This window comes from Anarrhichthys ocellatus, unplaced genomic scaffold, assembly GCF_004355925.1.
Source record: "Anarrhichthys ocellatus isolate YVR2014 unplaced genomic scaffold, GSC_Weel_1.0 scaffold5, whole genome shotgun sequence".
Lineage (NCBI taxonomy): Eukaryota > Metazoa > Chordata > Actinopteri > Perciformes > Anarhichadidae > Anarrhichthys > Anarrhichthys ocellatus.
Genome location: NW_022280035.1, coordinates 8044583 through 8072557, shown reverse-complemented (window position 1 = coordinate 8072557; position 27975 = coordinate 8044583). Strand labels below are relative to the sequence as shown.

The window sequence follows — 27975 nt, the reverse complement described above, 5'->3', positions numbered from 1 at the left end:
CTCTCTCTCTCTCTCTCTCTCTCTCTCTCCCTGACTCTCTCCCTCACTCTCTATCACCGCCTTTCAGATCTTTAAAAGCTGGTGCTCTGCTGTGTCTCTCTCGATCTCCATTTGTCTCCTCTGGCACTGCAGGGGACTCAACCGGCAAAGCACCAAGGGAAGCCACTGTATAGAAACGGGAAGAAGACTGAGGAAAGGAGAGAGAGTAAGGGAGAAATATACATCCAGAAATAGCATCAGCCAAATTTAACTGAGAGAGAGTGACAGAGTGGAGAACCTGAGACCTGGACAGAAAATGCCTATCCTTTCTAACTTAACAACCGTTGTTTTGTTGCTGATTGCTCACTGCGGATCATGGACCGGGGCAAACCGCTTGGGCACCTTCAAGGTCTGTCCCTCCTGCAGGGATCCACTGGGGGCAGGTCGGCCTCCCAGGGACCATAATGTTGCCGGCAGCACGTCAGTATTGGCCCAGGGAGAGCCCTGTGGTGTGTACACCCTGAGCTGTGCCAAGGGGCTCCGCTGTGTTCCTCCACCAAGGGAGCACAGCCCCCTCCAGGCTCTGTTGCAGGGAAGGGGCATTTGCGCCAAGCACAGCAGGACAAGTCCCACTGAGAGGCCCCACCCCACAGGTAAGATTCTGTATATGCGCACACACACACACACACACACACACATACGTGCATGAAATCATGTATGCACACTTACATGCATGCACCTACACAGATACATGCACGGACACTGCAGGTACGGCTAGACAAGTGCAGTGGCACAGTCGCCACGTATAATTGTATTTACAGTGTCTCCTCAATTGCCGTGAATCGCATGTGATGCTGTGTCATTCACCCAAAAAAAAAAAAAAGAAAGGCCAATTAGTGTGTGACATTTAAGCCTGGATGCATTTGTGCACCACAGATGTATATGTCGACCTCAAGCATCCAATTCTGCTCAGCAGTGCCTCTGGAGTCACTGGGATAAAAATGTCATTTGTCATTACAGTCGTATTGTAAAAGCACAGTGATTTGTTAATAAGAAATAATGGCAAATCACATAAAACAAGGAGCTTATATTCAGTCTTGGGGTGTTGCAACAGTGTATAAGTGAAGATGCGTATCCCTTCGTTGATATGATTTGCACAGTGTTATCTATTTCATCCAACTGAATGAAAGGGTGCACGCCAAAGATCTGTCCTACAAATCAGCCTGTCTGTAGAGAATTTAGAATGAATGTGAAACTGTCACGGTGTCACCTACATCCTGATCAAGCTGCTTTTTATTGCAGTGATCTCCATCTACTGTTCAAACTGAGATACTGCGATGAACTATCTGAAAAGGAAACATACGGATGGAAATTAGGTCCCTCATTGAATGAATCACTTCAGATATAGATCCCATCTGAGTGACCGCTCAGTAATGTCTTCTTGAGTAAAGATAGATAATAAAGTCTAAATATCATATACGCAGATTATGTTGTAAAATGTGACATTGGATGTGGTTTGATATTAACAGCTGGTTTAATGTCACATTCTCATGCCAATGTGTCGTTTCCTCTCAGGTCCCCATCCCTCACACGGTGGTGACATTGAAAAAGTAAGTTCATGCCCTTAATTTACAGTCTTTAATAAGTGATGTTGATGGAGCGTCACCTAAATTATCAAAAATTGGAGATGTATAAAGCATTTTATATAACAAGATAATGTTAATACCCATCATATGTGATGGAGAGGGTTGTACATCGAGCTGCATTGTATTATAGAGAGTTCTAACCATAGATTATCTGCTGTTTGGGGTGTTGCAGTGGCATGTACACACACTGCCCTGAAGCCATGCATTATGGTGCATGATGTGTGTGCTGCTATGCGGCAGAACTAATTGAGCATGATGTGAATCAGGAAAGTTTCAAGTCGGCCGCTGCCGCCACAGATTTCTCACTTTGCGAGCTGGGTGATCTGCAGCATTCTAACATGTATGTCATCACGGGAACAACAATGGTCACATAATTGATGAAGATGACGCAGATTAATTTCACAAATTTAAACAAAAAAACCACAGTCACTATCACAAACCATTCGGTGACCTGAAAAGCCAAAGCATTGTGTAACAATATGGTTATATAATGTTACACAATATGTGACATCTGATATAAATATACATATTCACTGCTTCTGGCTCTAATGCTGCATCACCATGTGAAATGCTTTGACATGTGCTGTAATCAAAGAGGATTTCTACCATCACAATCACCTGAGGGCAGATAGCAGCTCGCCACGGCCACTCTTTAGATGGAGACAGGTCCTCTATCTTTGCCACTGGTGATGTTTGAAGTCACACTGTGCATTGGTGTTTTCAGGCACCCTGCCGCAAGCTGCTCAATAGTGTCCTGAGGGGTCTCGAGCTGACAATCTTCCAGTCTGACCGTGACATCTATATACCCAACTGTGACACTCGTGGCTTCTACAGGAAAAAGCAGGTACAGTCACCTGAAACATCGCGAAACATGTGAACTTTATTGGCTCTTATGTGATGTGAAAATGTGTCTTTGCTGCACTCCACTGCAGCTTTCTGTTCGGTGCATCCAGAGATTTGTCTGTGACCATATGAGCTGAGAATAAATGACACTTCTCTCTCCCTGAGCCTCTCAGCTCTGAGCTCTGAGAATCAGTACTGCGCTATGATGACATGTCCTTTTCTCTCTCTTCCTCTCTCACCACCTATCCGACTCTCCCACTCAATCTCCGCCCTCCTTCCCTTTCAAAATCTCCCTCTCTGTCTTTTAATCTCACACAGTGCCGCTCCTCCAAGGGCATGCAGCGTGGCCACTGCTGGTGTGTGGATGAACTCGGCACGCCCGTGCCCTCACGTGCCAGCGAAGATGGCACTATACCATGCGATGGGGAGTGAGGGATGAGTCTGTTCTATTGCTTTGAGCCTGGAGGAAGAGAAGAAGGTGGAGGAGAAGGAGGAGGAGGAAGAGGTGGTGGTGGAGGAGCAGGAGCACAGGGAGAGGGGGTGGCTTTAGCATGTGCTAGACACTGCCTGCACAGGAGGTAGCAGGGATAAACCACTTCCTATGGAAAATACACACCAGTTAACGTTCATGTCCTCTCTAGAAGCAAGACAAACACACACACACTCTCACAATCCAGCAGCAGCCATAATAACATCTGCCTGAATGTTCAACAGTTGCAGCAGTGTCCTCTGCATCGTCTGGTGACATGCTGCATGCTCACATTAATGCTCCGTGAACTGCCTCAGTGATCCAAGCGGTATTACTCCGAATGATCTCTATATTCCCTGGCTATTGTCCTGGCTTTCTGGTAGATTTTTGTTTTACTTTTTACTTTAGGATAGCTGACACTGCCTGTGTTTGTTCTGATCTCAGTGGGCTGAAATACTGTTACGCAGGTGATGTGACACAAACGTTTAAAAAATGTGTCTCCCTCACCGTCCTCTCTCCCTCTCTCCAAAGATACACTGATATCAACATACCTAATTGACCGAATATTTCTTTTTTTATTAATTTATTTTTGAGTATGTGTTTCCATCAAGTACTGCTTGAATCTTACAGTATCTTATATATATGTCAAGTCAGAAAAAAATAGTCATACAAATATTGTCCTGGATGCTTCTGTTCGTTTTATTTGTCAAAATGGCGTTCTGACTGCTTATTAGTTGATTGTTTGTACATATGTTGGAATTTTGTGGTCGACTGTGTGTTCTGAAGTGGCAGACAAAAAGCTTACGGCTGTTACACTTTTCAAAAAGTTGTAAGGCATATTTTTATACACGTCAATATAATATTTTCTATATGAATTGTTGGTTTATTTAATGAACTACAGTACAATGCCATGTATTTTTATATTGTCAGCAGTTTCTTATTTAAAGACAGAGATTATTTTATTTCATGTTAGGGGAAGTGTTGTGCTTCAAAGGCACCTTTATGGCAAAACTCATCACATTCATCAGAGCTCTATTCAACTGCTGCACATCTTATGGTTATATCTCATGTTTTTAATTTCCTTTTTATTTATGCTTTTTTTATTTGAGAATTGATAATGTCCATGTTACTATTATGTTTTATTTTTGGCACATTATAACGACAAATTTTGATTTCAGTAGAGGAAAAAATGATCCAATTTGTTATTGTTATGTCTTTCCCTAGTCCTTGCAAAAGTCATGAAATTGTGTGCTATTATTAAAGTGTGATTAGAATTTATCTATTTCTGAATAATCTTGTTGTGCCGATGTGTGTGTGCCGTGATGATAGGTCCATGCACAAAGGACCTGTAAGATTTGCAAATATGAAAATGAAACATAATGATAATAAAAATGGAGAAGAATAAAACATATATTAATATAACAACGGCTATTGGTTGTGTTCTTTTTACTGGATGCAGGCAGGGATTGAGGTATTTATGATGGATTTGAATGATATGATGATGACGGTGACAAGGAGAGGAAGATGAGAATCCTGATTATGACGATGATATGTTTTTTATTACCTTTATTTAATCAGGGAAGCCTCATTGAGTGTTTCAAGATACACAGACACAAACAACATAACCCCAAATATGTCACAAACCCAGTTGTAGAAAGTACATTAACACACTGTGTACAACTTTGAGGTTCTTGTACATTAACTTTACGTTACCATTCTTCCACTGCACTACATTTACCTTATACTCCACTACTTATATTTAACAGCTACAGTTCCTACTTACTTTAAAGATTAATATTTTTCATATAAACATATCATCAACTTATAAAACATAATAAACAGTTGTAGATCAAACTGAAAAACGGTTGATTAAATAGTTAATTTCCACATTAAAATGCTACTTGAATATTAATGTAAAGTAATAATAATAACAATAGATGGGATACTTTAACTATAAAAGGACCCACTTTGCATTATGAGTACTATTTTGATACTTAAATTACATTTTGGCAATAATACTTCTGTACTGTTACATAACTAAGAGTTTGAATCCAAGATTTTTTGTATTTTACATTGTTGTGTTGCTACTTTTACCTGAGTAAAGGATCAAAATAGTTATTCCACCAATCCAGATATTAAACAATTAAGCGTGAAAAAAAATTCTAATGTATGATTAGAATTTTTTTGATTGAATTCTTTTAGCTCAGCAGCGCTTTGAGATAATGCAACCAATGACACAATGATAATGCGAACATGTGGATGTTTAGGTGTTCACCATCTTGGTTCAGTGTGTTAGCATGTTAACATTTGCTAATTAACAATAAGGACAAACTACAGCTGAAGCTGATGGGAATGCAATTAGTTTTGCAGGTATTCGGTCATAAAGTAATGGACAATCCTAAACTTTGACTTGATGACGGCGTTAAGATAAAAATGAAGGATCATCAAAGTGATTGCAATTCAAACCCTGAGGGGATCAACAATTTCTGAACCAAATGTCATGGTATTCAAAGAGTTGCCAATACATTTCATTCAAAACCACATTTTACCTTTACAATGGCACTAAAGGAAGATTTTAAGGGATCCCCAGTGAATTTAAAGCAATCCATCTCATAGTTGTTGAGATATCATATCTAAAACTTAAGTTGATGACACTAACAAATCGTCAAAACATCAGGGGAGCCAATACTGTTTATGCAACAATGAAATAAATTAACAGAGAGACCAAATTTCACAGTTTTACATATACAACATCTAAAATTGCTAGGTCTGCCCCCAGTGGATCCCTGCAGGAGGAAGACAACTCGAGGGGGCATTTCTTTGGTCTATAATCCGCAGTGAGCAATCAGCAACAAGGCCTCAGCGATCGTAAACATTTATAAGGAGAAGTTGTGCTCGATAATTCTGCTAGGCTGGCACCAATAGTGACGAAGGTGATGAAGTGATACTACATCGGTTGTGTAACCCGTTCAGACTTCTGCACAGTCACCGCTGAATCCCTGGGTGCTGCTGAGGGCTCCTCTGAATCCTCACCAGCACATGAACAGGTAACTGTGTTTTACTGATTCAGTTTGAGGCTTTCTGCTCGTATCCACTGAGAATCCCCTCTGCAGTCAAACAGAAATTACACATTAGTGCACATTAGAGTCATGCTGCTTTTTCTGCCATTACAATGCACATAAAGAAAGATTTTTCAGCTGCTTCGCACCACAGGGACCAGATACATGCCTGTTTCCAAGGTAACAGCATAGAATATCCCATTTGTCAAAGCGTAATATGAAATGAAGTCCTTGCAGAAAATGAAGGAGGATGATCCTTTGTAGAATCACACCACCACACGCCCTACTTCTCTATCTAGTGTGGTTTGCTATTCTTGGAGATTATTTTCTGTGCATTGAGCATGATGCAGCCAGTGATATGTCTGTCAAGCAAAATGTATCCACATGCTGTTCTGAATGGAATTGTAAAATGATGATGTAAGTAAAGACACAAGAGCATTTCTATTTCAAAATCAAATATTTCAATCAAGAGTCTTGGACACTGCAGATAGATTGGAGTAACGCAATTATCCAGGACAAAGTTTAGAAAATATTCAGATGTTAAAGCTGATATTTGGTAGAAAATCTTCTTCTTTCTTCCAAATATTTCTTTAACATATACTTTAGAGAGAGTCAAAACCAAAGATCCTGCACTAATGTTGTCTTCATGAAGGGCGTTCTCATTATTTCACAATACTTTATTGATATATTTAGCCAAAAACAAGGGCAAAAAAGAGCTTTTCACATAGAGAAAATGCATATACAGAAGAGAAACAGTGATGCGTTCATAGCTTATGGGAAAAATGGAACTTTTACAATAGAACAACAAAAGGCCTTCAAGTTGGAATACAAGCTAAAACCATATTTCCATACATTCAAATAGAAAACTCGGAAATAGAACTGAACACCCCTTTAAAATCTTGTTTTTGCTGACCTCCAGTGGTTTAACTTTTCACCTTGCTACAGTGTGTACTCTAGGACCTTGTGACATCACTGTTAGATGTGGTTACAGGTGCAATACTTCTGTCCACACCCAACTATGATACAAACTTGAAACTCTGCTTTTCAACCTGGTGTTAAATTCATCTTTAATTTCTTATCTCAAAATGATACGTAACATTAATTAATTATTTGTCATTATGCACACATCACTGTGAAATGTGAAGTAGAAGAAAGTATGAAGAGAGTAAGTGGAAAGTCTGAGTTACAAACTCCAGATTTTGAGTTTGAAAGATGTGGGTCCATATCAAGGACTAAAACTCTGGATATCTCAAACTCTGCTGCACTTCATTTTAACTTGTTTTAATCTATCTCACAGGTCCAACAACTTTATGGAAATGTCATACAACATTGCTGAAATGCCTCTTTAATGACAAAGCTAATACAATACTGGGTCATATAAAACGTCTATATGTAGGTACCTCAAAGCATGATGCTGTGACTTTGTTTTAGGATCTTACTGCCCCCTAGATGTTAAAGAGACGCTTTTGGCATCTGTATTGAAAGCTGCTGTTATCATATATCAGTGCACATCTGGGGTCCTCAAGCTAAAGTAGGACACTGACACACACAGTTGTGATAATCTTGCATGGTTTGAACCAACAAAGCTTATTGACTGTATCTATTATTATCACTTAGTCATTGTCCATCAGTGGTGGAGGAAGTATGTCAACGCTTCTAATGGCTAATCCAAAGTCTCTGGATCATTTATGAGTCAATTCCAACCATCTTTCCTCATCCTTCCTCCAGCATCAAACAGCCTATCCTCAGCCTTCACGTTAAAATGTGGTATTTGTCTCTTCCTGGTGGATGGATTGTGGTACTGCAACCATCCTGAAAGCATTGGCATTCAATACAGTTTGGGCTGGTCAAATAAACCAGTGGTTTACAGTTTTGAATGGGAACATGTTGAATGGGAACATGTATAGGGGTCTGATTGATTGCCTTTTCAAAATAGACAACATATTTAGATGGAACTGATACCTATAGTTACATGTACATTAAATTAAATTAGTTTTACAGTTACTGAGAGATGTCTTTTGAGGATTCCACCTTAACAGGCCTCCACTAAAACCTCTCCAACTTTGCTCAACAAGCAACAATGACCGACGGGCTTCTAGAATACCATATATATACCATATATATATATATAGTATATATAAGCGGGCATTTGGTCAAATTAGGCGAAAATTATTCATATAATCAGAGTAATAAGCAGAATAATAGTCGAAAAAATAACGACTACTAATAATAATAACAGCAGCAGTGGAGACAGCAAAACAATAATGACAACAAAAGCAGCATTGGTATCTGTAATATAAATGTGACTAATGATAACAATAATGATATAAGCAGTGGGTGTCAGGCATGACCACAGTTCAGATACAACCACGATCCATGGAAACCTGTGGGGAGAGAAAGCACAAAGACTCCGGGGAAGAAGCAAAGTTATTAATGTGCATTAATGGGACATGAATTCATACAGAAGGAGATGGAATGACACTGTAAAGAATAGTTTGTTATTCTTCACAGACCATGCACATTAATGTTCTAGTAAAAACTAACCAATAACAAGGGGAATAAATGAGATTCTTTAGGAATATCCCGGAAGAAAAAAAACATTTTAGGGGTCAAAACAACACCCCTTTCCCTCAAGCCTATTTTAACCTTAATTAAAAGTTCCACATGAAATGACTTAAAGCTCTGACGTGATGACGCAACGAGGCTCCACTAGGATCATGGTCAGCGAGGCCTTGGACTTGGAAGCAGCCGCCCACTGTCGCTGGGAGCAGATGGTCTCCCTCTTAGTAAGGTGTCAGCTGTTCACATGACCGCAGGTCGAACGCGGAGGCTCACCCACAGCTCACAGAGGGACCAGCACAGACTCCTGACAGCTCGCTCCATGTTGGGTTTACATGAATTGACAAACTACCACTGAACTCTCTGCTGAAGCTCACATTTACTCTGTGAAGATATGCCTCAATCCAGGTAGGCCACTGAAGTATTGTTTCTTCATTTCATGCTTTTATGTTAGAGAGATTGGTCAGCTTTCATTTTTTTCCCACATAATTTGTTAAACATTATTTGGTCTTGTTGTAAATATAACACTTTTAATAAAGTAGAATATAACAAAAACCTGTCAAAGCAATAAAAAAGGAATTATTTCAATAGTTTTTCATCCTCCAGAGAGAAGTCAATAGTTTTACCAGGAACCTGTTAGAAAGTGCAAGTGTTTTGTCGTGTCACACTGTAATGGTAATTTTTTACCAGTATATATTTCTACTTAGGTAGTATATATTTATACTCAGTATATTGTATTCATGCATAAGTAATTTTGCTCTGAACTTTGTTGAACTTCACCGAGTTCTCCCTTGCCTGTTCACATAGATAACTAACTGTGTTGTATGAGAATGTTCTATGCCAAGGCCTTTGGGCCGCTTGTTTTGGTTGCTGGCCTTTTGTTTTTGAATGTTGTTCCTATCAGTCTGAGGCCAAAAGTCTGAGACCGAAATATCTGTAACATTGGCCATCGGCCCCCACCTTTGCTCATTCTGTATAAAGAAAGCTTGTTCACTTTTTTCTGGGTTCTTCCTCACTGAGGCTGCACGCATTCTGTTGTGATGATTGAACCTTCTCTGCGCAGAGAATAAATACTGGAAAAGACAACCTGGTTTTTGTTATTATGTATTTCAGCATTAAAAGACTCACGCAAAGCGGGTATAGGAATATTTTCCACAACAACACTCACCTTTACGAGAGGACCCAGAGTTGAAATAAACAAACAGGAGGATTACTCACCTGCTAAAGCTCCTCTAATTCCATTTGCTTGCCGGGAGATCTGCCGGAACAGCTGATAAGGTCCTTACAGTATTAAACACTGTAGATAGACAGCCGCTAACATAAGAGCAGTCTGTACACATGATTTACAACATTACACAGTGAGTTGTTAGTCTCCTTCAGTTCAAAAATGAATTATAATTGATGCAAAGCGGTTACCAGTGGTGTAAAGTAACTAAGTGCATTTACTTAAGTATTTGTGCTTCACCATTTTGAAGTACTTAACGTATTTCCATTTTCTGCTACTTTATACTTCTATTCCACTACAATTGGGAGGCAAATATTGTACTTTTTACTCCACTTATTTCATAACTTTGGTGTCCAGTTAACTTTGCACATGCAGATAAAAGTTGCTGGTAGATATGAATACTTCTTCCAAGAATTATTTTCTTTATTGGGTGTTAGAACATGTTGCGTTATAGTTGAGCTATTTTGTTTTAGTTATTTTGTTCAGTAAACAAGTACCTAACCACATGCTTCGAACAATAAACCTGTATGACGATGGCATCAAGTCACAAGGTCATTTCCTCATCTGCATCCCGTTCTTTTCAAAAGAACCAGGACAGATTGGCCTTAAACTCAGAGGGGATCCCCGGTTTCCTTCTCTGGTTCCTGAACAGGAAATTGGTACATGAGAAAGAGCAATGTCCTCTCACATTTAATAACTCAAATTGAATAACAGCAATATTGTGAAGGATTACTCCCCCAGGATGTTCATAAGACTTGAAGATTAATAACTCTCAAGTTAGCAACCTGGAAAATAAACGGAAAAGAGCTGACTCAATGTTGCCATGGAAGCTTGAAAAACACTCTCCTCTCTTTGCAGGTGCACAACAGGAAGCAGTTCAGCACAAGTTCTTCATTCAGGAGCTTCCTCTTTCCCTGAATGCCACATGCAGGATGTTCTGGTTTCCCTCCTTCAATGAACAAAGAACAACCTGCACAAAGCAGTAGAAGTAATAATCCTTCAAGATGGCTGTCACTTCACTCAATATTAATCAGGACCCAGGAGCTGGCCTGGTTGAGGTGAACATATGTATGCTTGAGATTAATATCAAGTATGAAATCATCTCATCTGTTGTCTGCTCTGTTTGCCTTTCATTCGGCCTCATCTTCACCTTTTTCGGTATGTATTCATGAACTGATGTTAGATGTGAATGTGCACAAAGTATAGCAGAAAGCATTGGCCACTTAAAATCCGTGTTCGTACTCTAAATGCTTTATTAGCTCACCCGGTGGCTTAAACCTGCAGGTGTCTGAAAGCTGCCAGGGTTTTAAGGTGGATAAGCACAAAGCTGGAGGAGACAGATGGGTCGTCCTCTGTCTGAATTTGTCAGGCAGCACTGTTAAAGTGCCACCTGTTGCACTGTTCGACATCTCACTGGTTTCACAGTGCTGGTTCTGATGTTGTACTATTTTTTTGTTCCAGAAAAGGGCAGTTTGTAACTCTGAACGTTAATAACGCTGTGAATGAGATTTAACCCCCACTACTACCAAAAAAAAACAATATGAAGAAAGGAGTTCAACATAGCTTTCTCTGTTTTCACTGAGAAAATAAGTGAACACAAATCCAACAAACACAAACTGATTAGGAGAAGGGTGTCCTATGGACCTAAAACATGTGATACTTATGTAAACACACATGCTGCCAAAGTCTGTGTTCCCAGTTACTATCACAGTGTTGCCTGTAAGGACTTTTATGACTGTAAATAATTAATCATTTGGAGAAAAAGGCTCAGTGTAGGCGAAGGCAGGAGCCTGATGTCAGAGCTCTGAGAACTGATGTTCTTCCCGTTAAAAATATGAATGATAGATGACAGAGCTGGACATGAATACTGGAACAAATTCACTGTTCCTCAATGTTGGAGCATTTCCATGTAGACCAGCGGGGACATTCACAATCAATACAACCAACACTACAAGTTGTAAGCAAAAGCATTATCCAAACTAAAAGCAGGCTGTACTTTTGTCTCTCAGCTTCTGTTTTAAAATTTCTTTGGCTCAATTGTCACAAGAGAGTTACAACCAGCAAGATGCAAAATGCTATATTACAACATACATAAACATCCCGACACTGTTATGTTTATCACAGGATTTTTAATCATTGTGGTTAAAATGAAACACTCATTATCAAATAATTATGTTAAAACGTAACGGCTTCTCATAAAATTTGTGTTTGCATGTTAATTCCCTCAAAGAATATGCAATTAGCTTTAACAGAAAAATATTTGATGTGTGCATAAGTCAGTGTGTTAAATGATCTAGAGTCATTTATTTCATTGAATATGGTAAATATAGATTATAGTCTAAAGGCTGACATTCACACAATACATAATGATTATTATTGATGACACCCAACCTTAGGTATTTCAATCACTTATAGATTAATTAAAATACAGTAAACTACAGTAATATTGCATTACATTGATTCAGTGTTCAGTACGCTTATAGTAAGCATTGAAACTTGTGCTGATATGAAGTGGCTTTATTTTGAGGGCTGTTGATAGTGTTTTCTACTATGAAGTGAAGTGAATATTTTCTGTTAAACAGCAAGAATTAAAGGTCCAGTGTGACGAAATAAAAAAACAGCGTGAAAATGAAGATGAACTGAAACGATTGCGAGAGTTCAGTTTATGGAAATGAGCCGGTTAGTTGTCAGAGCTGGCTGATGCTACGCTATGATTGGCCCGACTGCGTTGGAGAACAAGTCAGTTTGCCACTGTTTGGTAGAGCACTTGTTTTTAAAGTCAACCTTGTTTTTATTCCACTTTTCAGGATACCGCTGCTTCAAGATGGTCATGTTCTTCTCTGGCTTCATGTTTGGCGCGACAACCATTCCCTTGTTGTACCACAAGGAGCCCGTGTTGGGCGCCCATTTGGGGCCAGAGACGAAGGCAGGGATCGGCCTGGGCGTGGGTGTGCTCTGTGGGCTGATGACCATGCTGGTGTCCACAATGGGACTCCTCCTCAGCGGGCTGCAGCTGGGGAGCCTGCTCTCCCTCGCCATCCTGGTGGTCATCGGACAGTTTCACAGCCTTACTCCAGCGTGGGTGCCTCTCACTGTTGTGCTGGCTGCCAGCATCTCCGCTGCTCTCTTCACTCTGAAGTGGCAGAAACTGTTCACCATCATCTACACATCTGTGTTCGGTGCCTCCGCCGTGATGCTGTGTGTGGATTACCTGGTGGGGACGTTTACGCTGCCAGATCAGGTGTATGATGTGTTTTGCCAAGTTGCCCCAAGTCCACTCTGCTGGTTTAACTGGGCGATTGCTGGGATCTGGCCTGTTATGGGTCTGATGGGTGTGTTGGTGCAGTGGGGTTTTACTGCCAAAGGAGTATCACACACAGATGGTGAGTTTAATTCAATCTGCAATTAATGTTGCATTCAAAGCTGTTTTTATGTTGAATATGAGCTCAAAACCTCCTCCTGTGATGTTAAATATTCCTTTCCTTTACTCCCATTTGGATGCTTTCCAGCTGCATACAAAAAACACAAGAAACATGTGAAGAAGCACAGATATAAAGAGTTAAGGAGAAGACCTCAACCACATCGTCGGCGCAGGCCTCCACCGCTGAAACGCTACGCTGGGGACGTCCTGGCGCCAGTAAGTGACTGAGATTCAAATTAATCATTCATCAATGGGCCTCATGCAAGGATCACACGCGCAAACAGATTTGTTGTAAAGTGGCTTGTACGAGTGATTTAGGAAAACTTGCTGCACTCACCAATTTTCTCCTATTTTGGATTGTCTCTTGGGTACGAACACAATTTAGTGGTCAAGACCTGTGGTAGGAGTCATGTACAATTAGTCTGCTGTTATTCAAGCATACATTTTTCACCAATGGATTGTATATTTCAGTACTTTGAAGCAATTTTGAGTTTGAAAAACTCGTTATTTTCCCCCATTTCTCAGCTTTGGCAGGTACCTTAAATCTGCTTCTGACACTGTTAAAAATTATGTATTTTCCTTCATGGATCTCTGAAAGCAGGACTTAAATTTGAGACATATGTGGCCAGATACATAGCCTTATATGGTATTATTGGAGCGTTAATTATGCTGCTTTACAATTCTCATGAACACATATACTTATTTACGCACAGGTGGCATTCATCATGTTTATACGGGTCAGTTATCTGATGTTAGGAGCGTTTGCTAAATCTAAAGTGGCACACTCGTACAAGCCCAAAAAAAAGTAAGAGAAAGATAAGAATACGAAAATGTTCTTGCATGAGGTAAAATGTTCTCAGTTTCTTCTGATTGCATGAGGAAAAAGGTCAGTACAATATCAACATGTCATTTTCCTGTCTGGCTTTCAGAGTTATCTCCAGAGCCTTCAGGAGCGCCAGGTGGAAACAGGCTCCTCCAGCAGCAGCGTCAGCGCCGTCAGACATACTCTAATTGACTTTGACTTTGAGACGGGCTCAATGGTGCCTTTGACTGCTGCCTCGCCTGCCTATACAGTCTGAAGAAACACAGCATCGGATGTTTGTGACCTATCTGATGAATCCATTACGTGTTACGCCGATAGATCAAAGATTTCTTTGAAATCTGCACTTAATACAAAAACAATTCAACCTGTTTTCGACTACCAGTGTTAATCCACTTTAACCGGCTTCTTCAGATAATCCTCGAGATGCGCACGGTGAGATTTCAGATCCTCGGAGATCATCCCCAGAATGATGACAACACAACATGCACAGTCATCAGACTCGTCATCATCGCTTCCTTTAAATAGTTTTATCTCACCGAAACTTTGTGTTTTACAGTTGAGCTGTTTTCTTTCACATGATGGAATAATACTTTTTAATTCTCCAAATACTATGTACCATGTCTCTAGATACGGTTGTGTTGTAAATTGAAGTTAAAGTATTACAGTTATAAACAACTAATTCATGTATGCAATTAAATTTAGTAGATACATCCGAAAAGTGGGGAATGTTCGGACAAACAACCAATAAACTAGTGATTTGACAGGAATGGGACAGGTTGATTGTTTGCTGCTTTGGTGTATTGTCTTAAATAAATGTCTGTTAAAGCGAAAAATATGTAAGAAACAAAACAACAACAACAAAACATCCACTGTGGCCAAAATTGGCAATTAGCCTATGGGATAATGGTTAATGCCAAATCACAAAAAACATTGTGCAAAAGTAGAGAAGAGTCCATAATGTCAGTTACTCAACAATACCGTTTGCTAACATAAGCTAACATTAGCTGCATAAGCAACTGCTCTTACTACTGGTGATGAAAAATGAAGCCAACGTGTAAGTAATCCAATTGGCTCTTTATTGAGGGAACCAGTGTAACTTCTAGGGTTGGCCTACAAAAACACGTCATCCCCGCAGCAGTCTATAGACCCCCATGTCAAAAAGCCAAACTTCACAGCAGAAATAAACCTGCTACAAAAAGTGGTTTTGGTCTCTTTAACTAACATCCCATCATGACAACTGTACAGAGGGGTGAATTTCTATATAACTCACCCATTTAAATGATATCAAGGCCTAAAGTTAGGCATAATTGAGGGCGTGGCTGCTTTGAGTGACAGGTGGGTGCCGTCTCGGGCCGCTAGCTGTCTCCTCTGCTGCATCACCCGCGCCCGCCTCAGACTCCAACGACGATCCATCTGTGTCCCATTTTTGGATTAGCCAGAGTTAGGCTGTGTTGTCAGTGCCAAGATGGCGACAGCCGGAACCGCCCACTTTGAGCTTCACAACTCTTCAGAAACATATGGCTGACGTCACAGCACAGAGTATCCATACATCATACAGTCTATGGTCACCAAGTACAGCTACGGCAGGAAATCCATGGTGCGTGTTAATTATTTGTGAATTACATTTTGAATTAGGACAGAGAAGGTGTTATTTCATCTTTTAATAATTCTCACTTTTAAGCTACAAACATTATTTAAAGGCCTTGCACAGTCACACAGCTGTTTTCACTTACTTTGGCGTTGGATAGAAGTGAAACAAGTATTTATTTTTATTTGATTATTTTATTGAAAAGAACTGTGAATTTGCCGAAATGGCTAATTTCCGTCTGTTTTCCCTGGCCAGATGTCAAAAATGCATCCTAAAATCTTTCTTATTTCTTAAACAATTAATAAAAACAACATAATAAATATGCAAAAAAATTGTACAGCACATCCAGCAATATTATTACCGTAACACCTGGCAATTATCTACAATTCATACTCAAATAAATGTAAGAATGTTAAATATGTAAAACAAGACAAAGATTTACATTTTTTTCCCCACTATAAGTCAAAATGTCTGCTGAGAAAAAAAGGCCTACAGATAGAATACTATGTAGTACTAGTTTCAGGATTATTTCAGGAATATTACATATACAGATGCCTAATTAGTGGATAACAATGTCCAATCACAAGTCTCAGCTTATTCCACTGCATGTATGTTAATAGCTTCTTCTAAAATAGTAATATCAACAAAAAAAGAAACAGCAGAACATGCAAATATATATTCTGTTGTTGATTTCATGCAGACTCTGTCACTAAAGCTCCTCACACAAGGGGCCCAAATAAATAATCATCTTTCTCTGTTTTTATACTGAATCATTGTGCAGGTAAACGTTTGTGCTGGATCCCTGGTGGCCTCTGGTGGCTCAGTTGTCACAGTGCATCCAGTGTGAGTCGGCGCTCAGAGGGTAGGCCTTCTCCACTGCTCTGTGGTGCTGGTTTACACGATAGTACTGGGTGCCTTTAAACAAGTATATATGTCCGTTTGTCCACGTGAATGCTGCATTAGTGTTGGTGGGTGCCCCGTGGAAGAGTTGTCCAATAGGTTTGGGATATGAACTGAAGTCTGTCGGGCCAATTTCATTCCACTGCCAGTATCCAGAGCCCTGAAAAAAACAAAGCAATTATTCAACGGGAAATGAAAGAGACATTCAACAAAAAGTCTCAAAATAGATTGAAGGAAATGTTGTGTTTTGTACTTACTTTGAGAAAGATTAGTTTTTTGCTCTTATTGAAGTAAAAAGCTGAGTCAATATTAGCAGGGATGTTGGCCAAGCGTCTGGGGAAGCCGCGGTCAAGTTTGAAACCTGAGTATCTCCATACTTTGTCCTCTGTGAGAGAACATGTGGAGACAAGAAAGCTATTCTTTCAACACTGTAATTTTCAAATGTTACACTCTGGTGAGCCTCTTTTTTTTTTCCATCCATCCATCCATTTTCCACCGCTTATCCGGGGTCGGGTCGCGGTGGCAGCAGGTCAAGCAGGCCGACCCAGACCTCCCTCTCACCGGCAACATGTTCCAGCTCATTCTGGGGGATCCCGAGGCGTTCCCAGGCCAGCTGGGAGATGTAATCCCTCCAGCGTGTTCTGGGTCTTCCCCGGGGTCTCTTCCCAGTTGGACGTGCCTGGAAAACCTCCAGTGGGAGGCGTCCAGGAGGCATCCTAATTAGATGCCCGAACCACCTCAGCTGACTCCTTTCGACGCGAAGGAGTAGCGGCTCTACTCCAAGCTCCCTCCTGATGACCGAGCTCCTTACCCTATCTCTAAGGCTGAGCCCGGCCACCCTACGGAGGAAGCTCATTTCGGCCGCTTGTAGCCGCGACCTTGTCCTTTCGGTCACGACCCAGAGTTCGTGACCATAGGTGAGGGTAGGAACGTAGGCCGAGTGGTAAATTGAGAGCTTTGCCTTCCGGCTCAGCTCCCTCTTCACCAAGACGGTCCGGTGCAGCGCCTGCTTTACTGCTGCAGCCGCACCGATCCGCCTGTCGATCTCCCGCTCCATCTTACCCTCACTCGTGAACAAGACCCCGAGATACTTGAACTCCTTCGCTTGAGGTAGGCACTCCGTCCCCACCTGGAGGGAGCAATCCACCGGTTTCCGGCAGAGAACCATAGCCTCAGATTTGGAGGTGCTAACTCTCATCCCCGCCGCTTCACACTCGGCTGCAAACCGCCCCAGTGAATGCTGGAGGTCACGATCCGAGGAGGCTAACAGGACCACATCATCTGCAAACAGCAGAGAAGCGATCCCGAGACCCCCGAGACTGACGTTCTCCGCCCCGAGGCTGCGCCTAGATATCCTGTCCATGAAAATCACAAACAGGACCGGTGACAAAGGGAAGCCCTGGCGGAGGCCAACACCCACCGGGAACGTGTCTGACTTATTGCCGAGAATGCGGACACAGCTCCTACTCTTTTTTTTTTTTAACTATGAAATAAATCCACCTTTCAGAAGATAGGACTTGCCGGTCCGCTGAGACTGAACAGCTGCATTTAGGCTCCCTGGCAGCTCCTTCCACAGCGCAGAGATCAGGACGGGAGTGTTGTAGCCAGAGCTGGACACCGTCCACACGTACCGACCACTGAAGACATACGTCTTTTGTAGAGGACCTGCAGGGACAAAACAGCTGTAAGTAGATTTAAACACATATCTGTTCTTAAACAAAGTACAGAGACATGTTTAATGTTGTTTTTACTAAATTTGAGTGCAGTGTGACAGCATCAAAGTCTATGTACCCAACATTACTGCATCCACAGCGGCCTTGCAAGGATCCGGAATAACACCTGGCACCAACGGACTTGGCTTTCTGGACGAAGGGGTTTTCTCTGGCTTTCCTGAAAAGGAACAACACTGCACATTACATGTACTTTAAAGATCACACTCACTCTGACGCTGTGACTCTATTACCGTATAAAGCCTGGATCCCTCGAATGTCATCCGCATGTAGCTTGAAGTCTGAGCTGTATCCGTTGTAAACAGGTCCCATCAGTGCGCTGTAGTGTTGTGAGTGGCCCAGGCCAAGAGCGTGGCCAATCTCGTGGGCTGCAACGATCCTCAGGTTGGAACCGGAGGTCTTCCCCTCTGTCCACACTTCATCCTCGTCAAAATGCACAATGCCTGACTCAGGGGCATCAGCGTGGGCTAAAACATGACCTAAAGATAAAGTAAGAATTCTTCAAACTATTGTCACCTTACAGGGAAAGTTCATCGATTTAACGAGCGTGAAAGCACTGAGATCCCAAAACGTTTCTTTGAGAGATCCAGTGCTCCTACCTCGTCCGTCAAAGGGAACTGGACACGTCCTGTCTCTTCTGTGAAAGGAGATTTTGATGTCTGCTCTTCCTCGCTGCAGCTCCTTGAACCTTAAAGGTGACACGTCGCTCCAGTACTTAAATGCACTTTTGATGGACAAACGGGTCTTTCCCTGACCCAAGTCAGGGGTGTAACTATAGATGCGGTAGGTCAGCATCTTCTTCCGCCAGTAACCTGTCAATCAGGAAACATTTAGGTCTCTTTTTACACACATTTATAAAGCACTGTGTAGTAACAATCAGAATCTGAATGTGTAACATGAATGCAGTTACCCACCCATGACTCGATACTGAAGAGATTTGTCATTGAAAGAGTCTTCCAGTCCACACCGAGGTTTTTTCATCATCGCCAGAGTGGCTAAATCTAGTTTTCCTGATATTTGCAGGTTTGTCACTTTCTGAAAGATTCTGACATTCAAGGAAAATAAATAATGAACAAATCTGGGATTAGGTAAAAAACAACAACAACAACAACAACAACAACAACAACAACAACAACAACAACAGAGGGAAACATGTTGAGCCACTTTCATAAATTGTTAAAATGGAAGAAATATGGTCACCTCAGAGCTTCCACTATCTTATCAGGTGGATGGTTTTGGCCTTTACTGTCCAGTGGGGTGTGCAGATAGCCATACTTCCTTAAATACACCTGAAGACAGATAATAATTGTAATAGTGGCGGGATATGTATATATTTAGCGCTTGAAGCGTCAAAAATACATTTTTTAAAACTCAACGGCAAAATCTCTTACCAGAAATCATGAGCTGGTTACTCAAGATAATTCACAGACCTGAATGTGAGCAGTGTAGTGTTATAGGAACTAAAATAGTTACCGGATCGGCTTTGGTGCTTTTTATTCAAGAGAAGGCATCTCTATGGCCGATGTTTCCAAAACAATCTAGATTGATAAATATGACTACAGGTAAGAGGAAAAATATTTATTTTTGGTTGAACTGTAAAAGTAAAAAAAAAAAGTAAAAGTACCAGTAAGTATTAGCAGCATGTAAAAACTGAATCTTGTCATATTATTATATTAGTTATTATAGTGTTATTGTTGTATTATTTAGTATTACCAGCAGGATGGTGTATACATTAGTATTATGTCATGTGTTTTACATGTAAGCAGTACATTAATGGTGTAACTGGTGGAGCTTATTGTAACTACTTTATAATGCTGGTTAAATCTACAGCAATACAACTTATTTGTTTGTATATATATGTTTATATACTACCAATACCACAAAAATATACTCCAAGTGCAGCATTACAAATTTTACTTTTAAAGGGGCAGTTCTCCCCAAAATAATTGAGTTGAATAAATATAAAGTAACGTCACAAGGATTTGAATGTTTTACAACTGAAAACATTTCGTAATCTTTTTGTAAAAAAAATAAAATACAGCAGAATAGGCAGTTTAATTTAGATTGCACAATATAATTTAACTATAATATTCTATTATCACTGTCAGTATTATAGGCATCTTTAAACTGCAAAATCATGGAAATATGTACTGCTTCCAAGAAATACTAGGCAATTGATTTTTATTTTTTGTAGAATAAACTTTTCAGCATTTCAACTGTTCTGCGTCTCCTTACCACCGCTTCTGTAAATTCTCCTCTGCTGAGGGCGACGGATGAAGCTGTCGTCAGCAGAACCAGGAGCACCATTAACTCCAGCCTATATTCCATTTTCCAGTTTGGGTCTTTTTTCATCCCTCTCGGTCAAATAAAACCTTTTTCAACAGATACACAAGTTGTGGGTCTGTCTAAGCATCGTAGAAGACTGCAGCTTCTGGATCTACGCCCATCCTCTGAGGATCAGTCCTCCCTGTGTCAGAGCTGAAGCTGGTGTTTCATTTCGGGATTCAGTTTTTATACTGCCAATTGTCTGTTTGGGAACTGCCTCAAAGCCACATAACCTTTAAAAAGGAATGTGATGTCTGGAACACAGAAACCAATACATATTTCAGACATGATCACGCCTTCTTACACCGTCATTTAGAGGCATTTGTGTTTGAAAATAACTTCAGAGTAATTTTGTTTACGTCAAAGGAAGCAAATATACGTAAGTATTAACTCTAAAAAGGGGATTATCTACCCACTATCTATGGAAGGTAATTACTTACAACCACTTATGTCACGGTGGTGAAAGAAAATCCCACTTTCTTGGTAACTATTTAATTAAGTTGAAATACTTGAACGGTAAATTATTTTCCAGACGACAGAGTGTGACGGATGTACCAGAAATACAGCTTTATGTCTGTGAAACATGTCCAATATTCCACATAAATCTTGACATTTTTCACTTCATGGTTGCAGCTCTATGAGGAAAACAACTCACCACACTTCCTCCATGAGACAACAGCTAATTATATTGTTCACTATGTAGAAAACCCCTTCAAGGGAAAACAATGACGCCCCCATGTAACCATCGCTACAATTCGTCCTCTGCATGGAGACAGAGAACGCCTCCTTCAACACTGAGACATGCAGCTCATAAATAGTGAGTGGACAGATGGGAAAGAGACTCAGACATGTGTGAAAAAATAACAGTTTCTTCATTTAACCACAGATTAAGTTTTAAAGCTAAAAACACTGGACAGTCCCTGATTTCTCATCAATAGAGGGCATCTCTTAGTTTAAAACTAAAAGGGTCCAGGCTCATCCTTCTGCCGTTTGCCAACTTAAACTCAACAATTGATTGTTATTGATTGATTCAGCAGAACAAAACTGTAAGGTTCGAACTGCATACTTATAGGCAGGTTTTCTCGTTTGTAATGTGTTCACACTGGAAAAGTGACAAACATGCTTGATTATTACTTTCAATGGCAGGTATTCTCCCACAACGCAATGCACCAACAAAAGGGAGGTGGGTCAAATTATTTTAAAAAGACAAAGATTTAAAACCCAAAAATTCATATTTCAAAAAACATTTTTGCTTTATATGTGAAGTTGAATAGCCAGCTCTAAAGAAGCAGTCCACTGCTGCACGTATTGTATGTTGATTTCTTGTAAATCAACTGCAGAACGTGGTGTACTTTAATGAAAAGTATAGTATATACTGTATACAAATAGCTTGTAGTATGAAATCAGGATGTAAAATTAGTTTATGGACTCCAGTTTTCACAGTTCATAGAAAGTGCTATTTTAGAAACTGTTGAATATCACAAACAAACCCTATGATGTCTTCATATTGTCTATTTGTTCTTACTGAAAGTGTACATACCTAATAACGGGTCACATTGGTCACATCACTGCTAAAACAGCTGGGCACTGTAGCTTTAAGAGTTAGTGTATTTATTGGAGACCATCTTCAGACGCGGATTAATACACATTTGATGTTCTAGTTAAAGTATTTACGGAAGTAGGACGGTGTATGTGGGATCAACTCAAAGTAACTACAGTGTCCATGTTCATCACAATAAAGGAACATGTCATCAAGTGCAACAGTGTGGCTCATCGATGTACTTTATTGCATTTTTATTCATTTTTTAGTTATAACAATGGAGCTCTATGGCACAGAGGAATAACCTCGACCAGGCTTTGGCTACAGAGACAATACTGGTTGGTAGGATCAATGAAGTAATAACTCATTATTGGATTTGTTGACAACAGGAAAAATATACAATATCCCCAACATTATCCCAAGTGTAGAACTTGTTTCCAAAAGATCCAAAATATAGATTTGTTTTACATCCTGCCTTCTAAAATAAAGTTGCTGTTCACTCCACCGCTAAAAACAATATGAGATAAACATGTTACGCAGCATGTAGCTTTAATGTAATGACTGTGTAGACAGTGGCGCAACATTAGTGCAACTACAAGAGGCCGTCCAATCATTGACAAAAATAAATGTCAACAAACTATATTCTCTTTAACAGAAAATAGTGTATGTGTAAGTAATACCTGATGCTACGAAAAGGTACAAAATGGAAAAAGGACAGACACGCACAAAAGCAATTTACAATGAACTCTTTAAAAGATATTCATAGATGAGTGGCCTGGCAAATACAAGTGTATGAGTAGGAGTCACATTGTTTCCTGGAGATGTGAAACTAGAAAACCGGCTTGTCAGTTCTGGAGATGTGATGCCTGCTACGAGGACTTCCTGTCCTGCCCTGTGTTCATGATGAATATCAAATAGGTAGAATAATGTTTAAATGGAAGCCATGATCACAAAGCTGCAAAAGGTCCCTTCCCCGTCTCTCGGTATGTAATTTGTACGCTTAGTCTGTCCGACTCTTCTCTGCTTTTCTTTTATTGCTTCAAGAATCACGCTCGAGCTGCCGTAACTCATCCTGTAAAGCCGGAACCCGAAGCAGTTTTTCCAACTGATCCTTTGTTGGCTCTGTTATTTCCCCTGAGTCCACTTTATGCTTCAATTCCTCAACTTGCCGCAGCTTCTTTTTCAGGTTTTTGATCTTCTTGGCCTTTTCGTCTGCTTCTGCCGATGAATCATCGGGAGTCGAGACAGAAACTGGCACCGCCGTCTTGTTGGAACACTCGCCACTCTCTGAAATAGACGCATTCTCGACGGCGTCGCTCACCAAGTCCACGTCCGCGTCCCCGTCCCCGTGCTGTTTTCGCTTTTCTTTGCGTTTCATGTTGCGCTTGGCGGACTTTGAGAGACCGGCCGCCTCAGCGTCCCCGCAACCGGGAATCTTTTGCTTCTGCGTAGCCGCCTCGGACGGATTCATCCCAGGTGGCAGGTCTGGTTTTCCCTTGAAAAACTTCACAAACTTGTTTTCATAGCTGAAACGGCAAGAAACACATGCTTAAAAAAACGGTGAACGGATAAAAATGTCTTCACACTTTGCCATTTCTAATGAATATCGGCCCATTCGACATCTATTAGGGCCAGTGGTGGAAGTAGCCAAATTAGTTAACACTACTACTCGAGTAAAAGTAACGTTACTTTGCACAAACAAGCACTCAAGCAAGAGTAAAAAGTATGCTGCATTAAAAACTACTCTGACAAGTACAATTTACTCACAAAAAGTTACTCAAGTACATGTAACGGAGTAAACATAACTCGTTACGACCCACCTCTGATCAGAGCATTCCTGTTTGTTGCACCCCCTTTCACAATAAGATTATGATCTTTATGTACGACTGTAGGGAAAGAAGAGCTGCACTTACACTGGTACTTCTTCCTGAGGAGTATAACCATCCTTGACCCGCCTCGGCTTCCTCCATGTTCCATCTGGTCGCTGAGTGGAAGCAATGAATTTCCCTGAAGAGCAACAGGTACAACATTTTAAAACAGTGTTTGATTAATATGCACAGTCCCTGTCAAATAAATAAAATAACTGGACAGCTGTGCAGCTCCAAGAACCCAATCCAGCTGATTAACTTGCCACATTAATATAATGCATTGCACACACATCATTGTTTTACAGTCTCACACTCTGAATCCTTAGTTATCAAAAGCCTTAAAAAAAAAGCACATTTTAGGCACAGGAACAAAGCATTGTGTATTACAGCTGGAAACATTTTTTTTGCATTTTAGTACAATGTATGCATCAATGTGATGAAGTACCTATGTCTGTCAGGCATTTAGTTTCAAGGGTTGATGTTGGGTTGTTATTATTAGCAGCAACCTCCATTCCTGCAGACACATTATGTTCATCATTCCTAGAACTCCCACAGTTTTTGGTGAAAGTGCTTTCAACATCTTTGTTGATTTTCCTGTGAGCTGCAGAGACATTTTAAAGTAGATCATTTTATAGGCATGCAATATTTTAAAAACAGGAATATGGACCACTTGAGCTCTGAATGTACTTGTCCTAACATGGAATGACAATTCTTCAATTTTATAGTTTGTTTTTAGTCTCGTTTAAGTGAAATTTGTATGTTTTCAATGTACACTGCCATATAATGCATGGCCCCCGTGTATAGGAGCTTTATAATGTCAATAGGATTATCCTGATTTAATAAATTACATAAAACATCAAATGTTTCTTAATTGATAAATATCAATAGTATGCTCTAAAAATCATATATACACAAAAAAAGTGTCACGTTAATACTGGTTCTTTGAATAAAACATCTTGGTAGTTATGAGTCAACGTTACTTTTATCACAACATAAAGTCACTGGTTATTGACAACTACTGCAGAAATAGCTAGGTAGCTAATGTTAGCTAGCTCACGTGAAACCATTTTAATTGAAACCATTGTAACTCTAAAGATAACCAAGTAACTAACTAAATGTGTTCCTGTCAGCAGCATATATATATAGCACATCGTTTTCACATTAGCAACTAAGCTAATGAAGCGCGATAGCTAGCCGACTACCGATAGTGGAGAGCATCAAGCTAGCTGTTTCAGCTAGCATTAGCACTAGCTGCTAAACAAAATGTCCGAACCAAAAACACCGTTAAACACGCCAGTGTTTACGATGCTGGCGGTAGTAATACAGACGTGATTGTAGCCGCTTTGTTTAATGAAGTGGGTTTTGTTTTAGACGAGGGTCTGCACATGCATCTTACCAGACTCATCTTGGACATAGGGGGTTGCCATTTTGGTGTAACGTGAACGTGGTGCTCCGCTCTTCCAGTCGGTCGGTGTCCACCAAACGTCCCCTCGCTTACTTTGATCCCACGCGATTTAACACAACTTGTTCAACTCTTGCTTCCTTTGAGGTGAAATATGTCATGGCAGCTTCTACGGGCCTCTATCACAATGTAAACGACGCGCAGGACAGCTGAGGAGGCTCCGAAACAACGAGCACTGAACTGTGTCCGTCTGTGTGTGTGTGTGTGTGTGTGTAATCGGGCGCTAAAAGGAAGTAAAACGTGCGAACCCTTTTTTCTTCAACTTCGGAAATGACGACGTGGATCATGGGTTGCCAGGTTAGTACAAGTCAACGGGTGTTTTTAACACGTAAAGATGTAACTGCTCATTGAAGCGGCCATCGCCCTGGAATGTACTGTACTTAATGTGGCATTTTACTCCTCGTGCTACTTTCCACTTCTATCTACTATATTCCGGAGGAGAATATTGTGCTTCTTAGATTTAGTTACTTTGCAATTAAGCTTTTTGCATACAAAACACAAAGAGCTTGTAAAACATGATGCTTTGTTGTAAATTAAACTACCGAGCAAGTAAACATCGAACAAAAAGTTCGGACATTAGTGTTTGGTAGATTATTTCTCTGTTGTAACAATGCTTCTTAGGAATAAATGTTATACAGTTGGAAAGCCTGTTTATTTACCTTTCAAACGGTGCCCCATTTGTAAGGAACATGCATTTCTGGGATGAGCAGCACAGCTGAGTGTGTGGGTTGTGCCCATGAAAAATTTGCCAAATCTTCTCTGCCAATGCCAAAACAGCGTATTCTGCCATCGACTCTTGTTTGGTGTTGTTTGGTGGATTGGATGATTGAAGTCTATAAGTAACAAGGAAGAAACAAGACATATTGGCAATTTTACAATTTATTCATTTAACAAACAGGAGCCTCAGTAGCGTGTGGAAGAACCATACACAGCCACAACAGCCTGGCACCTCCTCCTCATGCTGGTCACCAGCCTGCTCACACACTGCTGTGGGATGGCATTCCACTCCTCAGGCAGGATTTGTCGCAAGTCAGCCAACGTGGTTGTGTTGGTCACTCTGGCACGAACAGCTGGTCCCACAAGTGTTCACTTGGGTTGAGGTCAGGACTGTTGGCAGGCCATTCCATCCTCTCTACTCCCAAATTCTGGAGGTAGTCTCTGATAAACCCTGCTCTGTGGGGGCGAGCGTTGTCATCTTAGAGACTTAGAGGATGGAGTTCGGTCCCAGACTGGAGAAATGGGATTGCCACTGGTTGCAGAATCTCATCTCGATATCTCTCTGCATTGAGATTGCCTCCAATGAAGACAAGCCTCGTTTTTCCAGTGATGGAGATGCCGCCCCACACCATCACACTGCCTCCACCAAAAGGTGTTACTCTATCGGTGCAGCAATCAGCATAGCGTTCTCCACACTTTGACCCTATACGATCCAACTTCCTTAGGCAGAATCTGGACTCACCGCTGAACATAACGTTCCTCCACATGTTCAGGTTCCAGTGCAGGTGTTGCCGACACCGGCAGAGAAGATTTGGCAAATTTTTCATGGGCGCAACCCACATACTCAGCTGTGCTGCTCATCCCAGAAATGCATGTTCCTTACAAATGGGGCACCGTTTGAAAGGTAAATGAACAGGCTTTCCAACGGTATAAAATTCATTGCCAAGAAGCATTGTTACAACAGAGAAATAATCTACCAAACACTAATTTCCGAACTTTTTGTTCGATGTTTGTATAAAAGTACTGCTGGCACAATTAATCGATTATTCAGCTGACACTATTTTGATACTCGTCATACAAAAACAAACATTGTAGAGGTGTCACTTGGGGCTCTGGGTAATTTTTATGGTTTTTCTCATTATTTTCAGAATTCTTACAAACCAAACAATCAATCAATGAAAATTATCATTTGTTGAAATCCTATATATCCACCCCAGCCAATTACAACAGTAGAATTATGCTTTTACATTAATGCATGAGTAATAATATTCTGATGATATAATATATGGTAGCATTACTTTATATACAAACAAGGAACATTTCTTGCATGGGGTCAACTATTGCACTGGCCCTTAAACGTGAGCTTGCAGCTGCACCTGAGATATAAACTTGTGACCATCATCTTCTGCAACTGTACCATACAAGTCTGATGATGATGATAGTGCTGGAGACTGTGTCTGAGACCTGAGACACAGAAGTAGAAATCTGTAAACCCAGTTTCTCTGTCAGAGACCTTGGTACATGGTTGCTGCTGATCTGTCAAACAACTGGCCACTTTAATGAATATAACTAAAATAGTTGTTTGTCACCAAGTTTTTCATGAGTCATACGAAAAGAGAAAGCCATGTACCCCTTTGTGCAATTAAGTTAGACTGTTGTACTGGAGGGTAATGTCTGCTATCCCAGAGGGGCAATATGTTGCACAGCCAGCAGTAATACCGTCAACACACACACACACACACACACACACACACACAATGGCATACACACTATCTATATATATATATATATATATATATATATATATATATATATATATAT

General features: G+C 40.6%; 4 protein-coding genes across 6 annotated transcripts; 2 read left to right on the top strand and 2 right to left on the bottom strand.

The window, feature by feature from the left end:
- Positions 1 to 65: 65 nt before the first annotated feature.
- Positions 66 to 4359, top strand: igfbp6b (insulin-like growth factor binding protein 6b). Its single transcript, XM_031845215.1, has 4 exons — positions 66 to 632; positions 1555 to 1589; positions 2350 to 2469; positions 2787 to 4359. The coding sequence occupies exons 1-4, from the start codon at positions 296 to 298 to the stop codon at positions 2898 to 2900; spliced, it is 606 nt and encodes a 201-aa protein (XP_031701075.1). The 5' UTR covers positions 66 to 295; the 3' UTR covers positions 2901 to 4359.
- A 4465-nt stretch (positions 4360 to 8824) lies between these two features.
- LOC116382502 (transmembrane protein 198-like) lies at positions 8825 to 14785 on the top strand. Its single transcript, XM_031845600.1, has 5 exons — positions 8825 to 8963; positions 10639 to 10938; positions 12588 to 13163; positions 13290 to 13417; positions 14131 to 14785. The coding sequence occupies exons 2-5, from the start codon at positions 10785 to 10787 to the stop codon at positions 14278 to 14280; spliced, it is 1008 nt and encodes a 335-aa protein (XP_031701460.1). The 5' UTR covers positions 8825 to 8963; positions 10639 to 10784; the 3' UTR covers positions 14281 to 14785.
- Positions 14786 to 16428: 1643 nt separating this feature from the next.
- On the bottom strand, positions 16429 to 20678 carry LOC116382651 (matrix metalloproteinase-19-like). Its single transcript, XM_031845875.1, has 9 exons — positions 20478 to 20678; positions 19443 to 19531; positions 19157 to 19287; positions 18842 to 19054; positions 18476 to 18721; positions 18304 to 18402; positions 18013 to 18177; positions 16770 to 16897; positions 16429 to 16672 (listed from the first exon to the last, which is right to left on the bottom strand). The coding sequence occupies exons 1-9, from the start codon at positions 20592 to 20594 to the stop codon at positions 16433 to 16435; spliced, it is 1428 nt and encodes a 475-aa protein (XP_031701735.1). The 5' UTR covers positions 20595 to 20678; the 3' UTR covers positions 16429 to 16432.
- A 439-nt stretch (positions 20679 to 21117) lies between these two features.
- Positions 21118 to 25650, bottom strand: pym1 (PYM homolog 1, exon junction complex associated factor). 3 transcript variants are annotated; one of them, XM_031845267.1, is made up of 4 exons: positions 25372 to 25650; positions 24421 to 24489; positions 24021 to 24114; positions 21118 to 23633 (listed from the first exon to the last, which is right to left on the bottom strand). In XM_031845267.1, the coding sequence occupies exons 1-4, from the start codon at positions 25400 to 25402 to the stop codon at positions 23147 to 23149; spliced, it is 681 nt and encodes a 226-aa protein (XP_031701127.1). In that variant the 5' UTR covers positions 25403 to 25650; the 3' UTR covers positions 21118 to 23146. The 3 variants fall into 3 exon arrangements, with proteins under 3 accessions (XP_031701127.1, XP_031701128.1, XP_031701126.1); XM_031845266.1 differs by having other exon boundaries at positions 21119 to 23633; positions 24421 to 24576; XM_031845268.1 differs by lacking the exon at positions 24421 to 24489.
- Between the last annotated feature and the right edge of the window lie 2325 nt (positions 25651 to 27975).